General features: G+C 35.3%; 1 protein-coding gene across 1 annotated transcript in view; it reads left to right on the top strand.

Moving 5' to 3' along the window:
* The window catches only part of NRK (Nik related kinase), a 164,935-nt gene that overhangs the window by 83,544 nt on the left and 57,178 nt on the right, over positions 1–24,213 (top strand). Inside the window, exons 5-11 of the mRNA XM_049705235.1 lie at positions 2,800–2,925; positions 5,995–6,105; positions 7,603–7,693; positions 10,334–10,464; positions 12,341–12,395; positions 16,528–16,606; positions 17,672–17,847. Coding sequence (XP_049561192.1) covers positions 2,800–2,925; positions 5,995–6,105; positions 7,603–7,693; positions 10,334–10,464; positions 12,341–12,395; positions 16,528–16,606; positions 17,672–17,847 — 769 coding nt within the window. The remainder of the gene's footprint in view (positions 1–2,799; positions 2,926–5,994; positions 6,106–7,602; positions 7,694–10,333; positions 10,465–12,340; positions 12,396–16,527; positions 16,607–17,671; positions 17,848–24,213) is intronic.

Consider the following 24,213-nt stretch of genomic DNA (forward strand, 5'->3'; position numbering starts at 1 on the left):
AGGAGACCTAAAAGTCATTTCTCCAAATAAGATATACAGATTGCCAACAAACACATGAAAGGATGCTCAACATCACTAATCATTAGAGAAATGCAAATCAAAACTTCGGTGAAGTATCACCTCACACCGGTCAGAATGGCCATCATCAAAATATCTACAAACAATAAATGCTGGAGAGGGTGTGGAATCCCTCTTGCACTGTTGGTGGGAATGTAAATTGATACAGCCACTATGGAGAACAGTATGGAGTTTCCTTAAAAAACTAAAAATAAAACTACCATACGACCCAGCCATCCCACTACTGGGCATATACCCTGAGATAACCATAATTCAAAAAGAGTCATGGACCACAATGTTCATTGCAGCTCTATTTACGGTATCCAGGACATGGAAGCCACCTAAGTGTCCATCAACAGATGAATGGATAACGAAGATGTGGCACATATATACAATGGAATATTACTCAGCCATAAAAAGAAACGAAATTGAGTTATTTGTAGTGTGGTAGATGGACCTAGAGTCTGTCATACAGAGTGAAGTAAATCAGAAAGAGAGAAGCAATTACTGTATGCTAACACATATATATAGAATCTAAGAAACAAACAAAAAAAATGGTCATGAAGAACCTAGGGGCAAGACGGGAACAAAGACACAGACCTACTAGAGAATGAACTTGAAGATATGGGGAGGGGGAAGGGTAAGCTGGCACAAAGTGAGAGATTGCCATGGACATTTATACACTGCCAAATGTAAAATAGATAGCTAGTGGGAAGCAGCCGCATAGCACAGAGAGATCAGCTCGGTGCTTTGTGACTACCTAGAGGGGTGGGATAGGGAGGGTGGGAGGGAGGGAGACGGAAGAGGAAAGAGATATGGGGATATATGTATATGTATAACTGATTCACTTTGTTATAAAGCAGAAACTAACACACCATTGTAAAGCAATTATACTCCAATAAAGATGTTAAAAAAATAAGTCTTTTTTTACATACTACAAATATATTTCACTTTGTACAATAATAGTATTCCTGAAAAGTTTAAATTGAAGTTTTATAGATGCTGTAGGAGAGCTTTGTTTATTTACAATGAAATGAAATTTATAGCTAGTAGAAATTCAGACCACTTATCTCTCTAGATAGATAGATAGTAATTTTTACATATTTACCACTGTAATGATTAGGAAAATAATGAATTTCAGCATTTAAAAAGATAGGACAAATCAATCCAATACCTTTAAACTTCAGTCAATCACAAATTAATCAAGGCAGTGTGGTGCAAGCATAAGGATAGATACATAGATCAGTGAAATAGAACTATTTCCATATATCTGTGGTCAACTAATTTTTGACATGGGTGAAAAGACAATTCATAGGGAAAGACTAGTCTTTTCAACAAATGATGCTGAGTCAACTGGATATCCACATGTAAAAGAATGAAGTTAGTCCCCTACTTTATATGAAAATTACCTCAAAATGGATAAAAATCCTAAATGTAAGAGCTAAACCTATAAAATGTTTTGAAGAAAAATTGGAGTTCATCTTCATGACCTTGGATTTGCAATGGATCCTTACATATGCCACCAAAAGTACAATCAACAAAATAAGAAATTGATAAACTGGACTTCATCAAAATTAAAAATTTTGTCCCTCAGAAGGCACTATCAAGAAAGTGAAATGAGCACATGCAGAATGGGAGGAAATATTTGCAAATCATACACTTATAAAGTACTTATATATAGAATATATAAATAAATCTTACAGTTCAATAATAAAAAGACTATTAACCCAATTTAAAAATAGGGGCAAAGATATTCTATTAGACATGCCTCTGCCCATAAAATGATCCTTAACACCATCAGTCTTTAGGGAATTACAAATCAAAACCACAATGAGATACAACTTTCCACCCACTATGATGGTTATAATAAAACAGAAAATAATAAGTGTTGGTGAGGGTATAGAGAAATGAGAACCATCATTGATCTGGGAATGTAAAATGGTGTAGCCACTGTGGAAAAGTTTGGCATTTCGACAAAATGTTAAATATAGCATTACCATTTGACCTAACAATTTCACTTCTAGGTATATACCAATGAGAAATGAAAACATATCCACACAAAAAATTGATATGAATGCTCATAGCAGCATTATTCATAAGAGCCAAAGGGTAGAAATAACTCCTTCAGTTGATGAATGGTAAATGAAAAGGAATGAAATACTGATATGTATTACAAATGGATGAATTCTGGGGAAAAAAAGCTAGTCACAAAGGTTCACATACTGTATGATTTTCATTTATATAAGATGTTAAAGATAGATAAATCTACAGAGATAGAAAATATATTTGTGGTTGCCTAAAGCTGGAATGTGTGTGGCAGAATTTGGGGGTGATAGCTAAAGGGTATGGGGTTTCCTCTTGGGGTGATAAAAATGTTCTAAAATTGATTGTGGTGATGGTTGAATAATTTTGTAAATATGCTAAAAACCATTGAATTTTACACTTTAATTGGGTGATTCCAGTTAGTGAAAACTTTACACAGTGGCCATTGCTGCTGGTCCAGGGATCACACTTAAAGAACCATTGAATTAAAAGATATTTAATTAACCTTTATTTTCTCCCCAATTCCCAGTTAACCCCAGATCTCCATCCTGACAATTCTAGTTGAGATCTTATTATAAATTGCTGTGGGATATAATGGGTTGCCATAGGATTCTCCTTCTTTGATCTACTATAGTTTAGGGTCCCATAGTCATTGAGTGGCATAGCTTCGGAATTTTATTGTCTATTCTTATTCTACAGGATGAAGAAGAAGATCTCAGGACTGAACTCAACCTTTTGAAGAAGTACTCTTTCCACAAGAACATTGTGTCCTTCTACGGTGCATTTTTCAAGCTGAGTCCCCCTGGCCAGAGACATCAACTTTGGGTGTGTATTCAGTTACCTTGATCTTATTGCATAAGACTAAGTCTCACTTGAGGGCATAAACTTTCATAAGCTGAGATGTCATTTTTGTGCACCTACAGGAAAACTTAAGCATTCAACTGATCAAAGTAGTATGGAAAAAAAGTGCTCTGATTCCTGGATATGGGAGTGATAAAATATGGAAAAATAAATTAAGTGCCTGTCAAGGGGCTCAGGGGTAGGATGGGAGAAGACTCGAACTCTGGAAATATCTAACATATTTTTTAATAGAGTTTTGTTGCTTTTAACTTTATGTAGTTACTACATTTACTTGTAAATTAAAGGTATAGCTAAGGAGACTACCTGATGGACCTGGGAATAATGACTGGATAAATATAGATTCTAATTCACATTTGGGAAGAGCATATGAATGCAATTTAAGTGTTTGCTAAGTATATACACTTATGTTTAAACATAATTCCTAGAAACTGTTTTCTAAGTGGTTAGTTGACATCCTTTTCTTAGGCTTCATGCCTATAGCATCATGAATTACAAATCAATGAAGATATAAATTTTAGAGGCTAAATGAGACCCATGCTACAGTTACCAGAATTGTTGCTGCCTCCCCCTATAGGAGACGTAATCAAATCACAGGAAAATGAGCTTTGATCAACGATATCTTTATTTAAAAAGGAATATTTAGAACATAATCTGGGGTCGGTGTACACTTGCTTACATTTCGATTTCTAGTCCAAGTCAAGAGCAGCATTTTTTAAAAAAATAATGACTGAGACTTTTCAGGATCTTCAAGAGTCAAAGAAAGATTCTGTTACATTTTATGTGTGAACTTTAGGAAGCAGGATAGTGGACATAGAATGGTTTTCAACAAGGGATTGAATTGAAACAGTGGTTCTCAAACTTTAGCCTGCATCAGAATTTCATGGGGATCCTGATAAAACACACATTGCTGGGCCCCACCCACAGAGTTACTGATTCAATTGGTCTGGGGTGTGGGTCCCCAAATTTGGACTTTTTAACAAGTTTACAGGTGATGTTGATGCTATTCGTCTGGGTACCACACTTCGAGAACCCTCAAATTTAGAGATCTTCGATTTAACCCTATTTTCTCCCAAATGTCCAGTTAACTAAATCCTCTATTCTCTGACAATTCCAGTTCAGATTTTATTAAATATCACTGCACATTTTTCGCGGCTACTGTTTTTATTTTTCTTTTGTGGGGGCATACAAAATTTGTCTTTTAATATATTTTTACTTACAAGTTTTTTTCCTCCTGACAGTATGGCGGTCTACTTATTAGATATGTTTCTTAGTGCTCAATTTGTTTAGTCATTCAACATCTATTCATTCGAAACCCATCGACTTGCCAGGCTTTGCTAGATGCTGAGAATACCATGGTAAGCTGAATTGACATGACCCTGGCCCACTGGAACTTAAAGTTTACTTGCAAAGACAAATATCAATCGAATAATCACACAAATAAATGTATAATTTGTCAGAAGGGAAATAACATGCTTCTGTGTGGGCAAATAACAAAGGAATCTAAGTTAAGGAATGGGAAACTCTTGCTTGAGAAACTTTTTCTTGCACTGAGATCTGAAGGATGAATAGGCACTGCATGCAAAAGTTATTTGTTGAGGTAAGAATTTTCATGGGACCATTCACACTTTCTTTCCCATGTTAATCAGAACACATAGGAAGTAAATGACTAAATAATTACCATGTATAAAATGTATGTGCCAGGCACTGTGCTTACAAAGCCAGGAAAATGAGAATGCCTTGCATTCCTTTCACAGTAGAGCTCTTCTGACTCTGGTAATACTAGCAAGATTTTCCAATGTTCATCTTAGTGAATGGCTTTAATTCATGTTTGTCGTGATTCAAAATGAGCCCCTTTTCTTCCATTACCACAGTGTATATGTTGTGCCTGTTTGATATAGTTGACATGAAAATTAACCTTTTGGGTTTATCTGTATTATTGATTTTGTTAGGCTGTTTTTCTTTTCTTCTTTTTTGGGAGAGTATACTCAGGTAAAAAACACATGATATATCAATTGTGAACAAATATAAAATAAGGGAGTAATTTTCTGAAAAGAAAATCTTAGTATTCCAAAAGGAAATAAGGTAGACTTTTTGAATATTCATGATTTGGGGTTTATCCTTTTGCTTCCCTTCATCTATGGCAATAATTAACTTACCTACACTTATTTTAAAAAAAGGCATGTCTTGTTCTACTGGCAAGGTAGTATTGACATGGGTATTAATGCATAAACCTGTGCTTAAAGTTTGTGAAGTTGATTATAATAGTTACATTCTCCTTCACATTGGTCAGCCCTCTAATTAGCTAATATAGGGAAGCAAATTTACTAGTTGGGCACCTGATTCATTAGTGGCAAAAATAAATTTCCTGAGAAATTGCATTTATTAATAAAGTAAAATCTGAATGAGATACTGTCAAAGTATTAACCTTAAAATAGATTTTCTTTAGCAGTAAAGTTATTTGGAAAAAAATGCCCTACAGTAATGGAACTGACAGTTTCCCCCTTGGAGTTGTATTTTGCCAGTTTCTTGGGGAAAATATTCTAGAATTTGAAAATAAAACAACAATTTTAAAAAATCTAGTCTTAATGTTGAAGTGTAAATTGTTTTGAGATCCTCCATATCCTGCTTCTCCACCTGCAAACTATTCCCTCAACTGTGTTTTTTGTTCTACTCCAGTCATCACTCAGACTTACCCCTGTACAAGCTTCTTTCTAAAGGCAAGTCTTATTCGGTTTTCAATAAACTGAACGTTTTTCTTTCTCAGCATATACAAACACTACCTATCCTTCAAGGCTTAGCTCAAATCCCAGGTCCTGGTTAAAAATCCCTGGTGTGGTACCTGCCTTCTCTCCCTCCACAGATCTTTGGATTTTTTCCCAGTTCTTTTTCATTCTACCAGACAATTGAGCCAGTCTTTGCAATGTCTTAGTGTCTAAACATTGCATATAAATACAAGCCATATGAACTAAAACTCTCCAGATATTTTCAGAAAATTACTTCCTAAACCTTGATACTTTGCTGGCTTCCCTGCAGATGGTGATGGAGTTATGTGCAGCAGGCTCAGTCACTGATGTAGTGAGAATGACCAGAAATCAGAGTTTGAAAGAAGATTGGATTGCTTATATCTGCCGAGAAATCCTCCAGGTGAGCATTCATATAGTCATTCTCCCCTGGTCTTGAAAAAACCTGGTGGTAATATATACAATGTACCTTATACCTGCTCATAGAGGATGATTTGAAAATTCTTAACATAACTTCTGGGTCAGGATACTGAAAAAGGCTTTAGAGAAAGCAGATTTTCAGATGATGTCCTTAAACTTTAAGGTACACCAGCAGATGGCTAACCAGGTCCTTCCAAATCATGGCCTTTAATGGCTCTGTCAAAGTCAGACTGTAGTGTTCAGTGGATCAGGGATATGACAACTTGGAGTATTTATTATGTTGTTATGATTTTTAAAGTTTTTTTTTAAAAAAGCATAGCACTGTCATTAGAGATTAAGATAAGTTGAGAAGTCAGTGTTTTACTCAATGGCTCCAAACCATCTACAAACTGTTTTGCAGACAGATATTCTCTCTGAATAATGGCTTACTTTTAAAACGTTCCTTATTTTTAACAACAAATTGGATGAAAGTGCCAATCTTCTTGATCTACCAAACTCAAATTTTTCTTTGTGTCTTAAGTGCTTAGGGTCACCCAAGAAGGATATTAACAGAACTGAACAGCACCACTGATAAAAGATTAGAATGTCTTTCCTGTCATCTTAATTGGATTCACTTGTGGTAATAGTGTAAATATTAAGAGTGCAAACTCTGGACTGAGTTTAAATTCTGGTTCATCATGTATTAGTTGTGTGTCCTTGAGCCAATTACTTAATTTCTCCAAATCTCATTTTCCTCATCTGTAATTTGGGGTGGTATTAGCACCTTCCTTAAAGGGTTGCTATAAGGACTTAGTAATTTACTCCACGTAAAGCACTTAGCAAAGTGCTTGGCCAAGAATAAGGACCCAATAAATATTAGCTGTTTTTACTGTTACTTCTGTTATTAATCCCCAGTTCGTATCTAGAGCAATCTCACTGAAGCCAGGGCATGGGTTAGCCAGGTCAAGGGTTAGTTTTAGTGGTGAATGGTCTGGAGACAGCATGGTAAGCCAATACAAATGGCAAATGCTTTAAAATGAATTTCCATATTCCCCCAAATTCTCAGCCTACAAGGTTGACTAGAAAATATTTTGGACTAAACAAATGGTTGGATGAGGAATAGAGTAAAACAATGCGAGCTATGATATTTAAGATATCCAGGTCTTTACTCATATGGTTCGTTGGAAAAATGGAGGCTAGAAAGGACGGTAAATGGCCCAATGTATACAAACATTAATTTTTGGTGTTTTGTTTCTTTCATGGGTGTCCTGATTTATTTTCCTTTCCTTATAGCCAAAAGTAGTATGTCTGGGAACTGGTTGTGGTAATTCCAGCCTAAAGAAAGAATTTTGTCTGAAAAATGCAAATCTGGGCCATTTTTCTTACCAAAAGTTTTTTCAAAAATACTAAGAAGAGTACCAGAAAAAGAGAAAAATATATACTGATGTTGCTTTTTAATATAAATGTGTATATATATATATATATATGTATATATATGCAGGGCTTAGCTCATCTTCATGCACACCGTGTAATTCACCGGGACATCAAAGGTCAAAATGTGCTACTGACTCATAATGCTGAAGTAAAACTAGGTAAGTTTATTCTTGTAATACTTTAAGTGAGGCCCAAAATATCTTAATAGAGAAAAATCCTTTAAGATTACTGTGTTTTCTATCATGTCACTAACAATCCCCTCTACTTATTTAGGCCGTGTCTTCCCTGCCTGCAAAACAAGTCAAAGTTCGAAAATTTGTTTGGGAAGGGAGGTTGGGACAAGAGAAAGATGCACTTAACTGCTTCTCTGAAATCATGTAGATAAAAACAACTTTTCAAGTATAATAGGAGTTTTACATTTTGATCATTGCTTAACCCTCTAATAGATTCAGCTATTACATTTATTTTAACAATTGAATTGAGTATTTACTATGTGGAAGTTTCTGCGCCATGGACAAGGATTAAACAAAAAGACAATTCTTCCACATCACAGAGCCATATTTTCCAAAGAAAATCAAAGAACTTTTAAATGACTTAAGCACAAATTGCTTCATTGGAATTTCCCCTCAAATATTTAAAGAACTGATATCAGTTAGAAATAATGCTCCAGTAATATCCAAATCAAATTGAGAATTAGAAATCAAAATACCAAAAAGTTCCTGGCTTTCTATTCCAGGGTTCAGAATGGCATAATTTATTTGAAAAACTACACATAATGTCTCACAGGCACACAGGGGACAATATATTGCACCTTTTAAGGTTTAAAATAAATATTGTTGATTTGTTTTTAAATAATACCATATGAATAATGTCAGTACTATGTAATGGCAGATGACCTCACTGATATATACAATAGAACATAAAATCACTGGTATCAAACCCTGCATTACTTTTTAATCATATCAATTCTTGCCTACCATGTCTCTAGCATGACTTTAAAATCATTCCCATTTTTCTGCTAAATAAATATAACCAAAGAAGAGAGTTTGTTCATTCACTGAGAATGCTTTTCACTGAATATTTCTGGAAGAAGCATGAGGCAATAATTGTTCTTAAAATAAGTGAAAAGTAATTTCAAGAAAATGTACTGTGTATTTTGTGTCTACAAGCTACAAAGCTAGAAACAGAATTTTAAGACACTGTGTTAAAATTCATGAGAGTCATTTGGATCTCACATTCAAGTGTGCAGGGTAGATAGTATGTCACACAGCTATTCTGTTCACATGTGGCAGCACTACCATATATCTGGGTCAAGTTGCTGGCCAGCCCTACCATTTGCAACACAGAAGAGAAATTGTAAATATGTGAAAAGCCACTGAAAAACCTGTCACAAAGTCCATGCACTAAAGATCATGTACTTGACTCTGTAGGAGAGACCTTTTAGCACTAGAGTAAAATTTAATCAGGCTTATTATATACATAATCCTTATACATTTGGTTTTAGATTTCTTAGATCCCAGCATATTTTTAAACAACATGTTATAAGGAGAAAGTTGCAAAAACCAAACTCAATGACAGCCAAAGGGAGTAACAGAAAGGAAAGAGACTGGACAGTGATTCTGTTGCAATTGCAATTGATCAATAATCCTCATATTCTGGTACCTAGGTCTTTAAAGAAAAGGTGAATGATGCCACTGCTGGGGTCTCATCTCTACTTTTAACTTCAGCTTTTCTTTTTTCCCTTTTCTTCCATTCATCACTGTTTCTTCCAGTCTTTTCTCCTTTCATTTTCTTCTCTGAATGTCATATATCAGTTTATGGCCTTCATAGGTATTTCTTGGCCCTTAATGTTGGCCCTCAGGGATAGTGAAAATGCTGAGCTCTGATGTAACCTATTCTCAATAAAATATCTAGCTAATGAGATCGTGCAACACCCAATGATGATTTTCATATATTATGGACATTTTGTTGTTATTGTTCTTCTTAGTCCTTCCTTTAACACTGCCTTAAACTCTTAACTTTAAAAATTTTCTTTTCCTTTCCCAAGTTCTTTAAACTACTTTTCAGTCAAGGTTGTTAGCCATCCTCTAGATTCCTGGAAACCATTCTAAATTAGGAAATCTACTTCATTTTTCATCCCTGTCTTATTTTTCTGGACTAAATAACCCCAGTCTACTTTAGCCTTTTTTCTGTCTGTTTCTGAGGATACCATACTAAATATTTTCATATAATATATCCCACAGATGAATAGAAGACTGACCTTTTATAGTCTAAGCTAAGATATGGATACTGCAGTAAATATTTGCATCTGATTCAGAAGATCTGTAGAAGAACTTAAACTAAATTTTAGCATAAATTCCTTTTTCTTTATCAGTGTGGTAGGGCTTTCTAATATCACAAATGAGACTTCCTAATAAAGTACTAATAAGTTTTAGATTTCTTAGATGTTGCTTATAGTGCTGGTCTTCCTCCAGCTTGGTGGCAGGTCCAAATACTACATATGTTATCACTTCAGAGGTTCAGGGTGTACTGATGGAACTTTATTTTTAATATTCATGGTAAACATTCAGCCAAACCTACTGTAGATTTATAATAGCACTGCTCATTCTCTTTCCAATATAAATACCAGCAAAAGCCTATTTCCCAGTGTTCCTGGAGTAGACTTCATGGTAAAGTTTGCTGGGCTGGAATGAAAATCTGTTATCCATTGTGGCTTTTGTATTGGCTTTCCAAGTTAAAGCAATAATTTATTGACCTTTTTGTTACTGATTAATTATTTTGACAAATGAATTTTGCAGTGGATTTTGGAGTGAGTGCCCAGGTGAGCAGAACTAATGGGAGGAGAAATAGCTTCATTGGGACACCATACTGGATGGCACCTGAGGTGATTGACTGTGACGAGGACCCCAGACGCTCCTATGATTACAGAGTAAGTGTAAGGATTCAGATAGTAGGAATCAAATTTTGGAAAGGACTTTTGACTTTTTATTTTAATTTATGAAATAAAAGAATAAAAAGCAGGCAGCTCCCTTTTTATGATTCTTTTAATGTATTCTTTTTTATATCTTTATTGGAGTATAATTGCTTACAATGTTGTGTTAGTTTCTGCTGTACAACAAAGTGAATCAGCTATATGTATACATATATCCCCATATCCCCTCCCTCTTGAGCCTCCCTCCCACCCTCCCTATCCTACCCCTCTAGGTCATCACAAAGCATCGAGCTGATCTCCCTATAAAAAGCAGGCAGTTGCTTCTTTCACATAGACTCTAATAAGAAATGCTAGACACTGTTCCTATATGTGGTTTAATGATGTGCATAAAAATAATATTTTCTAAGAATGTAGACAAAGTAGACCATTGGGAGTTATCCATATTTGAGGAAGAATGTCTAGTTCATATTGCTTGCAACTTCTTGGTAAAAATATTATATTATGTGGCTTTATATGGAAATTTAACTTCCAGGGACAGAGTGCTTTGTAAACTTAAAAATGAATAAATGTAAAGCCAATTATTAATCCCCACAGTAACTTAGCTCCAGAGAGAAAAAAATAATAATTTGATTACTCAGAGTAATGGAGAAAATCCTTGGCATGGTTCACCTCCAAACCACAGAAAATCAGTGGAATAGACAAATTAAGTAACAATTCATGCTATTTATTAAAATTTCCACTGAAGCTGCAATTTGGACAATATACATCTATGTACACATTTCAAAAAGCTGGTGTGGAAAGAAAACTCTCCATTTGCTATAGTCTGGAAAAACCACACTCACTCTCCACATCATAAGTCATCCAAACAATTCATTGTGGTTTCGTTGTATGGAACCTAGGACTCAATACTTGAAGTTGATTAATTCAAGTTTCATCTCTTTTCCCTTTCCCTTAAATGCCCCCTGCTTGATCTGCAAGCAGACCTGATGAGAGCTTATTATAGCCCAGTACTATTAGGAGCTATGGAGACAATGGAAGTGTAATGTTCTTTAAGTGGCTTGCTGTAAAACAAATAATGTTTTATAGCTGTACAATTTTTGGCAGTCTTCCAAGGACTTTCACCCATTTTAATTATATGTCTTTAATTTTTAGTCCCATGTAACTTAAAGAAAACTTAAACCATCACAACAACCCTTTGAAGCTAAGACATCTATAAACAGGTGTTTTAACAATTCAGTTAACTTGCTTAGGAGTCATTAAGCCAAACAGTGCACCTCTAGCCCTGTGCCCTTTCCACATTCTAAAAAACAAAGTACAGTTAATAGTAGTGAGGGTCATTTCCTAGAGCCTCCTAGAACATAATTTCCTAGAATTATAATAATTCTATCTTCAATATACTATATTCAAGGCACTGCTGAAGTGCTTATATATAGTATTTCATTTAATACTTATACTAGTTCTATGATGTGTATACCATTATCATCTCTACATAAGGTGAAATTGAGATACAAAGAGTTAAATCATTTACCTAAGATCCAACTTCTTTACAGCTAGTAGTATGTGATAGGACTTCTTTACAATAAATTCCTTCTGTTATTTCAGTTAAGGTAACAATAGCAATACATCCAAGATGAATTTTCCTTACATTGAATCCCATCCCATGTCAACTGGTTGTGTAGTGTAGTACTGGCTGGTCACAGGGTCAATAAGATCTTCCTATAACATCAGTCTCTAATGAAGCCCCATTATAGAAAACCCATAAAATGGCTGTAGCGTTGACATCTCCCCTCAGCCAAAGATTGTTTTGAGATTCTAAATACTATCAGTTTCCCATTTTTAAGTGACATTTTTTTGATCATCTTTTCTTTTGCAGAGTGATGTGTGGTCCGTGGGAATCACTGCTATTGAAATGGCTGAAGGGGCTCCTCGTGAGTAAAAATATTTGTTGTTTGTTCAAAGTTAGGGAAACATGTTGTACAAATCTGTCACTTGTACTAGCTAGCTTGTACTGGCTACAAAGGTGCCACACTATGTGCCAAACTATAAATGGTGGCCTTTTCCTGCTTACCGAACGCTGCAGTCAGAATGGCCAGATATGTCTATAAGAAGAGTTTGTATTTTTCTCTCTTAAGATATCTTATTTTAGGATGATTGAGTGTTGTTTCAATTTAGCCTCAATAACATTTGGTCCTGATAGTCCTAACCAAACAGAATATAAAGGCATTCAGTACATATTCACTGGTGGAATATTTAGGTTCCCAAACATTTACAGTTATACCCTGCTACTACTTCAGACTGTGACAGTTGAGAAAATCCCCCAGTAGTTCCTTTTAATTGAGCCAATCCTCAACAACATTGAGAAGTAAGTTTTTTATTTTCCTTTGGAGTCAGTCTAGCTCATCATTGGTGCCTTCCTTGCTCCTATCAGCCACTTCATTGCCCCTAATTGTTCAGAAGGCTTCATTTCCTCTTGTTTCCCCCTCCTTCCCATCATTTAAATGACCTGTCAGCATTCTGTTCTCTCAGGACACTGTTTTCTGATAGGAAAGTGAAAATAGAATGTGAACTTGTGTATAAATGATTAATAACCATCTAATGTATGACCCCATAAGCAGAGCATATTTGTTGTCCTCAATACCTAAATCCAAGGATATAAATAATAAATACATTCCTAGTATTGATGAGAAGTGAGAGAAGTGCCTGGAGTGTGTGTGTGTCAGGGGGCAGGGGTTGGAATTGCTTTGCTTCTCCCTCTCCAAGCAGATCTTGTAGGTTCCCATGTCCCTACCTGCTTCATCTGCACAGTATCTACTATATTATCACTGTGTTTCAAGGCTAATGGGAGTAGAAATAGTGGTAACAGAATTGTTAAGAATTCCTGGTGTCCCTTGGAATATCACATATCATAGAACGGGCTTGGATTAAAGCTGAGCCAGATGTGGAGATCAGGTCACTGCTGCGTCTCTGCTAGTGCCCAAAAAGCTACAAAGTACCTATATTGGGTGAGTTTTTAAATGATGGAAAAATTGTTTACTCCACATATATATAATTGAGATGAAACTGGGAAGGTACATATTATTCCTCATTATCTCATGATTATTTCTCTTTATGAAACATGCTTAAATTATATTGAGCTCCTCCACTCTTCCTCTTCCTCCTCCTCTCTTGCTCTCTTTAAATACCCATATTGTACTTCATGAATATTGATGCATGTATTTGGTTAGGATGAATGACTGCATCAAGTAGTATATTATTTCTATTGTCTTTCCAAAAAGACTAGCTTTCTACATTTTGCAGATTTGTACTTTTTGATTCACCTTTTTTGGTTTCACTTTTTTATTCTAAAACAATAAATCATTGGAGAAAAGAGGCGTAATGAGCAACTCACAGAAGAAATACAGAGAGGGAGTTCTTCACAGAATACACAAATGGCAACTTTTTGCAAAAGATAGCTGAGGACCAGGAGATTCTTAACTCACAGTAGAAAATAGGACCAGCATGCCTGGATAAGTAGTCATTGGAATGGTGCAACTTTAGTCATGAACAACTTGAAATAGCCATACTGCTAGAACATTTGTCTTTCACCAGTCTCCTTTATTGCCTGGAGTATTAATTTTGGATGGAAATGGCTGTCATCAATTTAAATACAGAAATCCCCCAGGTTGTGATATTTATCATCTCAGAAAGGATGGCCTTCCAAAGTGACAGTTATGTGATAATTACCTCTGAGGTCCAAATAACAAAATCCCCTTCTGCCTTTGGTGAGTCTCTCCCAGGGAAGTAAAAAGAAATAGAGAATACCTTCTCACTAAAAGGGTGCTGTAGGGACTCTCAGAGGAGAGAGAATCAGGACCCTTGCACATCAGGACTTTAAGTCCTTGGATTCTGGATAGAAATTCAAACTTGATGTGCAGTCCTTTAAACCAAGGCCAGAACATTACTAGTAGTTATTCAAACACCGGAATATCATAGGTCAATTAATATTGAATATGTGTAGTTCTTAGTTTCTTTGTTTTTTATAGAAAAGTGAATCGTTGCCTGGAGAAGCAGGACTGGATTGACAGTTTACTCCAACTCTCCTTCCTTGTCAAGGATCTACACCAGCCAATTTACCTTAATCAGAACTGTATCTTTTCCTATGTTAGCATTCTCCTTGGTGTTGTAGAGATTGTTTGTAATACTATCAGACATGCTTGTTTATAGTCCTACTTCTATTCCTTGTAGTGTCCTTCCCTTACACCCCAGATCAATCTTTACCTGAGTGTCTTTACCCCTGTCCCATCAGGAGATCCATTTCTTCAGTATTCAGAAGATTCCTTTGGATCTCAACATATTGTAGGTGTTAAACCACGTTATTTAAAATAATTCAAACTACACCCAGTTTAATGTTTCTAATCTATCAAGATATGTATTTTTAAAGTAGATTTACTACTTCAAAGGAATGAGCTTCTAATGGTGAAAATTTAGGCAACATTAGGATATATGGGGTGAAGGGGACATTAACTGGAATTCCTAAAATTAAACAATATAGGAAACCTCCACAATTGCTGTTTGACATAGTTCTTGTACCCACCCTATGCCTCATTCATTTGTGGACTTCTCCTTTCCTTTCATGAAAACTTACCCAGCCTATGCCCTAACTCTTGACACTGAAGATGTTGTTAGTTAACTGAGATGCTCAGATGTTAATAAATGACAACTGCTTAATATTGTAAAAATTTACTTACAGTATGTTTAAAGGACAGATTCTGGTGATTGATTGGACACAGTAAAGGAATGAAGAGAATCAAATATTATCCGGATGTTTTGAGCTGGGGGCTAATTTTGCCCTCATTTATATACCTGCACCTTCTATTAATTTATACCCATGTAATTGAAACGAAAGTTTGACCTTTGAACAATTGCCTTTATATTACTCTAATGAAATTACCCTGGGGAGTTTCTTTCTACTACTATGAGAGGCCAGTTCGACATTGTAATTTCTCTGGAGATGTATTTTGGGAGAGGAAGGATGCCTCTAAAGAGTTATTAATATCAAAATGTCCTCAGATGAATGGCACACTTCTAGTGTTAGATGAAATTTACACTATGGCTTTCCTTTGGGGGAATTATTGCACTGCCTGTTTTCTTTAATCAAAACACAAGAGGAAATAAGTGAAGTGAGACACATATTTAAACACTTACAGAAAATCCCAGAATTCCCAAGCCAATGAGGTAATGAAATTATATACCACATATTGGAATAGGCTTTTCTTTGTATGGCTGTGTGTCTAAAAAAAGAGAATGAAAGTCTAGTAATTTGGCACAGAATTGAGGTGCCAGATAGTTAAAATCTTATAATATCAATAGCTAATATTTATTAAGTGCTTACTCTGTGCCAGACACTTTTATATGTAGGTTGCCATTTAATCCTCATAGCAACTCTTTGAAGGAATTCTTGATATATTTCCTGTTTTTAAGATGAAGAAACCAAGGCACAGAGAGGTTAAGTAATTTGCCCAAGGTCACAAAGGTAGAATTAGGATTTGAACACAGATGATCTTACTCTAGAGGGTGTGTTCTTAATAGTTACTCTATCTACTTCTTTTCCTAGGACTGTCAGCTTCCAAAACAGATTATTCTCCTCTTTTTAGACTACTAAATCATTGTTTATATATTATTGCAAATAGTTATTAGTCTGGTTGACTTTTTCAGCCTATAATTACATATTCCAATTTTACAGCTGTAGATACCTGCAGTACAAAACACAGAAGAGTGCTTGTCTCCACCTGTATTGTTTACTTCTCTAGATATAAATTATCAATCACACATTTCAAAATTTTTATCTAGTGTAATTTATTATTATTTGTCACACCTGGCAATAGTGAAGCTTTAGGATCTTATATAATGGACTGTTTGCGTTAAAATCAGCTTTCCTCTAACTACATTCTTTTGTATCTATTCCTTAGTATCTATTCAACATGATATGTGAAAGAATAGTGAGAATCCCCTCTGGAATAAGAAGTGTGTTCTGTAGTTACCCTTATTACTCATTCTAAGCTTATCTATTTTACTTTGCAGCCCTGTGTAACCTTCAGCCTTTGGAAGCCCTATTCGTTATTTTGCGAGAATCTGCTCCCAAAGTCAAATCCAGCGGATGGTAAAGATGAATGACTTAATCTCTTAAACACATTAACCTGACATTTTTATGTAGCAGAATTCATTTGGTCAGTCCTGCTTCAACATCCTTATTGGACAATATTTCCTAAAAACCAATACCTTAAGTAAGGGGGTCTAAATGACTAGTGTTCATTAAGAGCTAGCTAGCCAATCAGAAATAATACTCTCCATAGTATATTGTGATGACATTACTGTCCTGGCATTAGTGGCATATTCAGTTATTTCTTCAGTAATGGGATGGACTAATGGAAGCCATTTGAGAAGTTTCTCACTGAGCCCAGATAGGCAGTCAGTGATTGTGATATATAGCCCAGTCTTTTTACCCATTAAACTAAACATCCAAAGACCTAGAAAAGAGGACTTGTTCTCTCAGCGTGCTACAGCCCAACTAAACTTGGGAATCTTTCTTCCTGAAGCTTTTTGATCTAGTACCTGAAGCTCTTGCTTGTCTTAGTATTTATTGCTTTCCTGGTAGAAGTGGTTACTATGATTTGATTGTAGACATTCTTCCTTGTGATTAAATTTAACCCTTCCCACAGATTCAGGCTTTCTGGTCACATCTGTTTCTGTGGGCCATTTTATAAGATTAATTAGTCATGGTACTATTAACACCCTTTTCTGGATCATTACATTGGCACCTTTATAGCTTAAAGTGCATATAGTCAAGTGAAACACTCAGGCTTCAAAGTATGACTACTGTGGGATGACCAATCTAGTCTCATGGTCTACATAAATCACATCAACCACTTAATTGCCTTCACACCACTTGACTTTTTATCATGTACATACTTCCGAACTCATTGAAGTTTCTACTATTATTTGGGTAGAAAATGCCATTGACTCTGGCCTCTTCAGAGGTTTGAATGGCATTGCTGTGTAATGTATATTGTCAAACTGCAGAATATCTGGCTATTGAAAAGACTATTAATAGCTAGAGACAACTCTCTTCAAAAATACAACCTTCAGAGTGGCATGTGGGTGGAGGTGGGAGGAGGTGTGGCAGGCCTGAGAATGCTCTTTTATCTCTTTGACTCATTTCTTTTAGGTCCCGCAAGTTCCATAATTTCATGGAAAAGTGCATGATAAAAAATTTCTTATTTCGTCCTACTTCTGCAAACATGCTTCATCACCCATTTGTTCGGAATATAAAAAATGAAGGGCATGTTGTTGAGTCATTAAAGAAGCACCTTACTGGAATCATTAAAAAGAGACAGAAAAAAGGTAGAATATGTGAATCTTCATTTTACTGGAATAAATATTCAAATGAGAGCAAAATTTATTAAATTTTTTCAGAAAAAAATATTTAAGAATTAGGTTGAAAGTAAAAATTCTGAGACCACTGATATTTAGTTTTTCCACTAATATGCCATATGCATTTAATTCATTATCTCTTACCTGATCATATATATATACATAAGATTATAATTTTTTGTCAGTTACAACTGGCACGTGTTCATATTTACAAAGACTTTGAAGGCCTCCAGAAGAATTTTGTGATATGCCAGTTTCATTTTAAGAAAACTCCTAACTGAAGAAATAAAATTTTAAAAAAGATAACAAAATCTATATCTTATTATTCTTTTTTGGCTAATATGTTAATTAACTCCAATGAGATAAATGGATTTGTAATTATCCATTTTCTGACTACTAATTTTGAAGTAATATCAGTGTACCATACAAAGTTGATTTTATGTACGAATCTCCAACTTTAAGATGAAATTAAAGGAACACATTTATGCAAATAAAAGTAAGCTTCTAGATTTTAATGTCAAAAATGGCAGGATGAATGTTCATCAAACCCAGAGGAAATTACTTAGGAAGTTCTAACTTTATAGGCTGTATACCATATTCCGCATTTAACTTAGGGCACCATAGGCAGGGTTGAGTGGTAATGGAATAGCAAGGGGGGAGCCTGAAAAAGATAGCAGGCATTCTCAGATTCACTCTAAGATTGATTGCAGTGAGCTCCTTCCATCTACATAAATATACATATCTTATTTTGGAGTGAGAAGCAGAAGGAATTAATTTATTTACCCATGGTGGAGAATTTATTGGACCAGCATCACAGAAGCCGACCAGTCACAAATGGATACAGGAAGACCACACATCTAGTTGAGAATTCGCTAATTACCAGAGCTGCAAGATTTTCAAAATGTAACCTGCAGGAAAAGACACGATTATATGGAGATTACATGGAAGATGTAAATATAGTTGTCCTAAACTCTTTTTTTTTAATGTCTTTATTGGAGTATCATTGCTTTAAAATATTCTGGTAGTTTCTTCTATATAACAAAGTGAATCAGCTATATGTAGACTTATATCCCCTCCCTCTTGTGTCTCCCTCCAACCCTCCCTATCCCACCCCTCTAAGTGGTCACAAAGCACCGAGCTGATCTCCCTGTGCTATGGGGCGGCTTCCCACTAGCTATCTAATTGACATTTGATAGTGTATATATGTCAATGCTATTCTCTGACTTCGTCCCAGCTTACCCTTCCCCCTCCCTGTGTCCTCAAATCCATTCTCTATGTCTGCATCTTTATTCCTGTCCTACCCTAGGTTCTTAAGACCTTTTTTTGTTTTAGATTTCATATATATGTGTTAGCATACGGTATTTGTTTTTCTCTTTCTGACTTACTTCACTCTGTATGACAGTCTCTAGGTCCATCCACCTCACTACAAATAACTCAATTTCGTATCTTTTTATGGCTCAGTAATATTGCATTGTATACATGTGCCACATCTTCTTTATCCATTCATCTGTCGATGGACACTTAGGTTGTTTCCATGTCCTGGCTATTGTAAATAGAGCTGCAGTGAACATTGTGGTCCATGACTCTTTTTGAATTATGGTTTTCTCAGGGTATATGCCCAGTAGTGGAATTGCTGGGTCGTATGGTAGTTCTACTTTTAGATTTTTAAGGAACCTCAATACTGTTCTCCATAGTGGCTGTATCAATTTACATTCCCACCAACAGTGCAAGAGTGTTCCTTGCTGGTTTCCTCTCCAGCATTTATTGTTTGTAGATTTGTTGATGATGGCCATTCTGACTGGTGTGAGGTGATACTTCAATGTAGTTTTGATTTGCATTTCTCTAAGGATTAGTGATGTTGAGCATCCTTTCATGTGTTTGTTGGCAATCTGTATATCTTCTTTGGAGAAATGTCTATTTAGGTCTTCTGCCCATTTTTGGATTGGGTTTTTTGTTTTTTTCATATTGAGCTGCATGAGCTGCCTGTATATTTAGGAGATTAATTCTTTGTCAGTTGCTTCATTTGCAAATATATTCTCCCATTCTGAGGGCTGTCTTTTCGTCTTGTTTATGGTTTCCTTTGTTGTGCAAAAGCTTTTACGTTTCATTACGTCCCATTTGTTTATTTTTGTTTTTATTTCCATTTCTCTAGGAAGTGGGTCAAAAAGGATCTTGCTATGAATTATGTCATAGAGTGTTCTGTCTATGTTTTCCTCTAAGAGTTTTATAGTGTCTGGCCTTACATTTAGGTCTTTGATCCATTTCATTTTTGTGCATAGTGTTAGGGAGTGTTCTAATTTCATCCTTTTATATGTAGCTGTCCAGTTTTTCCAGCACACTTACTTAAGAGGCTGTCTTTTCTCCATTGTATATTCTTGCCTCCTTTATCAAACATAAGGTGACCATATGTGTGTGGGTTTACCTCTGGGCTTTCTATCCTGTTCCATTGATCTATCTTTCTGTTTTTGTGCCAGTGCCATACTGTCTTCATTACTGTAACTTTGTAGTATAGTCTGAAGTCTGGGAGCTTGATTCCTCCAGCTCCGTTTTTCTTTCTCAAGATTGCTTTAGCTATTTGGGCTCTTTTTGGTTTCCATACAAATTGTGAAAATTTTTGTTCTAGTTCTATGAAAAATGCCATTGGTAGTTTGATAGGGATTGCACTGAATCTGTAGATTGCTTTGGGTAGTAGATTCATTTTCACAATGTTGATTCTTCCAATCCAAGAACATGGTATATCTCTCCATCTGTTTGTATCGTCTTTAATTTCCTTCATCAGTGTCTTATAATTTTCTGCATACAGGTCTTTTGTCTCCTTAGGTAGGTTTATTCCTAGGTATTTTATTCTTTTTGTTGCAATGGTAAATGGGAGTGTTTCCTTAATTTCTCTTTCAGAGTTTTCATCATTAGTGTATAGGAATGCAAGAGATTTCTGTGCATTAATTCTGTATCCTGCTAGTGTACCAAATTCATTGATTAGCTCTAGTGGTTTTCTGATAGAGTCTTTAGGACTGTCTATGTATAGTATCATGTCATCTGCAAAGAGTAACAGCTTTACTTCTTCTTTTCCAATTTGAATTCATTTTATTTCTTTTCTTGTCTGATTTCTGTGGCTAAAACTTCCAAAACTATGTTGAATAATAGTGGTGAAAGTGGGAAACCTTGTCTTGTTCCCGATCTTAGTGGAAATGGTTTCAGTTTTTCACCATTGAGAACAATGTTGGCTGTGGGTTTGTCATATATGGCCTTTATTATGTTGAGGTAAGTTCCCTCTCTGACTACTTTCTGGAGGATTTTTATCTTAAATGTTGTTGAATTTTGTCAAAAACTTTTTGCATCTATTGAGATGATCATATGGTTTTTATCCTTCAATTTTTTAATATGGTGTTTCACATTGATTGATTTGCGTATATTGAAAAATCCTTGCATCCCTGGTATAAACCCTACTTGATCATCGTGTATGATCCTTTTAATGTACTGTTGGATTCTGTTTGCTACTATTTTGTTGAGGATTTTTGCATCTATGTTCATCAGTGATATTGGCCTGTAGTTTTCTTTCTTTGTTTGTGACATCTTTGTCTGGTTTTGGTATCAGGGTGATGGTGGCCTCATAGAATGAGTTTGGGAGTGTTCCTCCCCCTTCTATGTTTTGGAAGTGTTTGAGAAAGATAGGTGATAGCTCTTCTCTAAATGTTTGATAGAAGTTGCCTTTGAAGCCATCTGGTCCTTGGCTTTTGTTTGTTGGAAGATATTTAATCACAGTTTCAATTTCAGTGCTTGTGATTGGTCTGTTTATATTTTCTATTTCTTCCTGGTTCAGGCTCAGGAGGTTGTGCTTTTCTAGGAATTTGTCCATTTCTTTCAGGTTGTCCATTTTTTTTTTGGCATATACTTGCTTGTGTTAATCTCTCATGATCCTTTGTATTTCTGCAGTGTCTGTTGTTATTTCTCCAGTGTCATTTCTAATTCTGTTAATTTTTGTCTTCTCCCTTTTTTTCTTGATGAGTCTTGCTAGTGGTTTATCAATTTTGTTTGTCTTCTCAAAGAACCAGCTTTTAGTTTTATTGATCTTTGCTATCATTTTCTTCATTTGTTTATCATTTATTTCTGATCTGATCTTTATGATTTCTTTCCTTCTGCTAACTTTGGGTTGTTTTCTTGTTGTTTTTGCTGTTCTTTCTGTAATTGCTTTTGGTGTAAGGTTAGGTTGTTTCTTTGAGATTTTTCTCATTTCTTGAGGTAGGTTTTTATTGCTATAAACTTCCCTCTTAGAACTGCTTTTGCTGCATCCCATAGGTTTTGGGTCACTGTGTTTTCATTGTCATCTGTTTCTAGGTATTTTTTGATTTCCTCTTTGATTTCTTCAAGTGATCTCTTGGTTATTTAGTAGCATATTGTTTAGCCTCCATGTGTTTGTATTTTTTACAGATTCTTTCCTGTAATGGGTATCTAGTTTCATAGCGTTGTGGTCAGAAAAGATACTTGATACAATTTCAAGTTTCGTAAATTTATCAAGGCTTCATTTGTGGCCCAAGATATGATCTATCCTGGAAGATGTTCCATGAGCACTTGAGAAGAAAGTGTATTCTGTTGTTTTTGGATGGACTGTCCTATACATATCAATTAAGTCCATCTTGTTTAATGTATCATTTAAAGCTTGTGTTTCCTTATTTAGATTCATTTGGATGATCTGTCCATTGGTGAAAGTGGGGTGTTAATGACCCCTACTATGATTGTGTTACTGTTGATTTCCCCTTTTATGGCTGTTAGCATTTGCCTTATGCATTGAGGTGCTCCTATGTTGGGTGCATAAATATTTACAATTGTTATATCTTCTTTTTGGATTCATCCCTTGATCATTATGTAGTGTCCTTCTTTGTCACTTGTAATAGTCTTTATTTTAAATTCTATTTCGTCTGATACGAGAATTGATACTCCAGCTTTCTTTTGATTTCCATTTGCATGGAATATCTTTTTCCATCCCCTCATTTTCAGTCTATATTTGTCCCTAAGTCTGAAGTAGGTCTCTTGTAGACAGCATATGCACACGTCTTTTCTTTGTATCCATTCAGCCAGTGTGTGTCTTTTGGTTGGATCATTTAACCCATTTACGTTTAAGGTAATTATCGATATATATGTTTCTATTAACATTTTCTTAATTGTTTTGTGTTTGTTTTTGTAGGTCTTTTCCTTCTCTTGTGTTTCCTGCCTAGAGATGTTCCTTTAGCATTTGTTGTAAAGCTGGTTTGGTGGTGCTGAATTCTCTTAACTTTTGCTTGTCTGTAAGGTTTTAATTTCCTGTTGAATCTGAATGAGATCCTTGCTGGGGAGAGTAATCTTGGTTGTAGGTTTTTTTCTTTCATCACTTTAAATATGTCCTGCCACTCCCTTCGAGCTTGTAGAGTTTCTGCTGCAAGATCAGATGTTAACGATGGGGATCCCTTGTATGTTATTTGTTGCTTTTCCCTTGCTGGGTTTAATTTTTTTTTTGTATTTAATTTTTGATAGTTTGACTAATATGTGTCTTGATGTGTTTCACCTTGGATTTATCCTGTATGGGACTCTCTGTGCTTGTGGACTTGATTGACTATTTCCTTTCCCATATTAGGGAATTTTTCCAGTATAATCTCTCCAAATATGTTCTCAGTGCCTTTTTTTCTCTGTTCTTCTTTTGGGACCCCTATAATTCGAATGTTGGTGCATTTAATGTTGTCCCAGAAGTCTCTGAGGCTGTCCTCAATTCTTTTCATTCTTTTTTCTTTATCCTGCTCTGCAGTGGTCATTTCCACTATTTTATGTTCCAGGTCCTTTATCCGTTCTTCTGCCTCAGTTTTTCTGCTATTGATTCCTTATAGAGAATTTTTAATTTCATTTATTGTGTTGTTCATCACTGTTTGCCTGCTCTTTAGTTCTTCTAGGTCCTTGTTAAATGTTTCTTGTATATATTTTTTTCATGGTTTCTAAAAATTTATTTCAGTTTTCAGTATTTAAACTAGACTTTGTGTAAACCCTCCCCAACCTCCTCTTAATGAGTTTGGATTGTTTAAATCTCAATGCATAGACTTGATTTCCCCTGAGCATAAGCAGGTACAGAACTTATTCTCATTCTCTCAGAATAAAGGTAAAATTAGGGAAAATGCATGTTGAGGTTAAACTCTGCTTCAGTTAACAACCATATAATAATATTTATACTTGCATATGAATATATGCATATATATTCATATATATGCATATATATGAATATATCACATTGACACTTGCTACATATTTTATGAATTAATGTAAAATATGCATTATGGTGAATTGTTACCTGCACATTCATTCCCTGGTTTCTTT

This window comes from Orcinus orca, chromosome X (assembly GCF_937001465.1).
Source record: "Orcinus orca chromosome X, mOrcOrc1.1, whole genome shotgun sequence".
Classification (NCBI taxonomy): Eukaryota; Metazoa; Chordata; class Mammalia; order Artiodactyla; family Delphinidae; genus Orcinus; species Orcinus orca.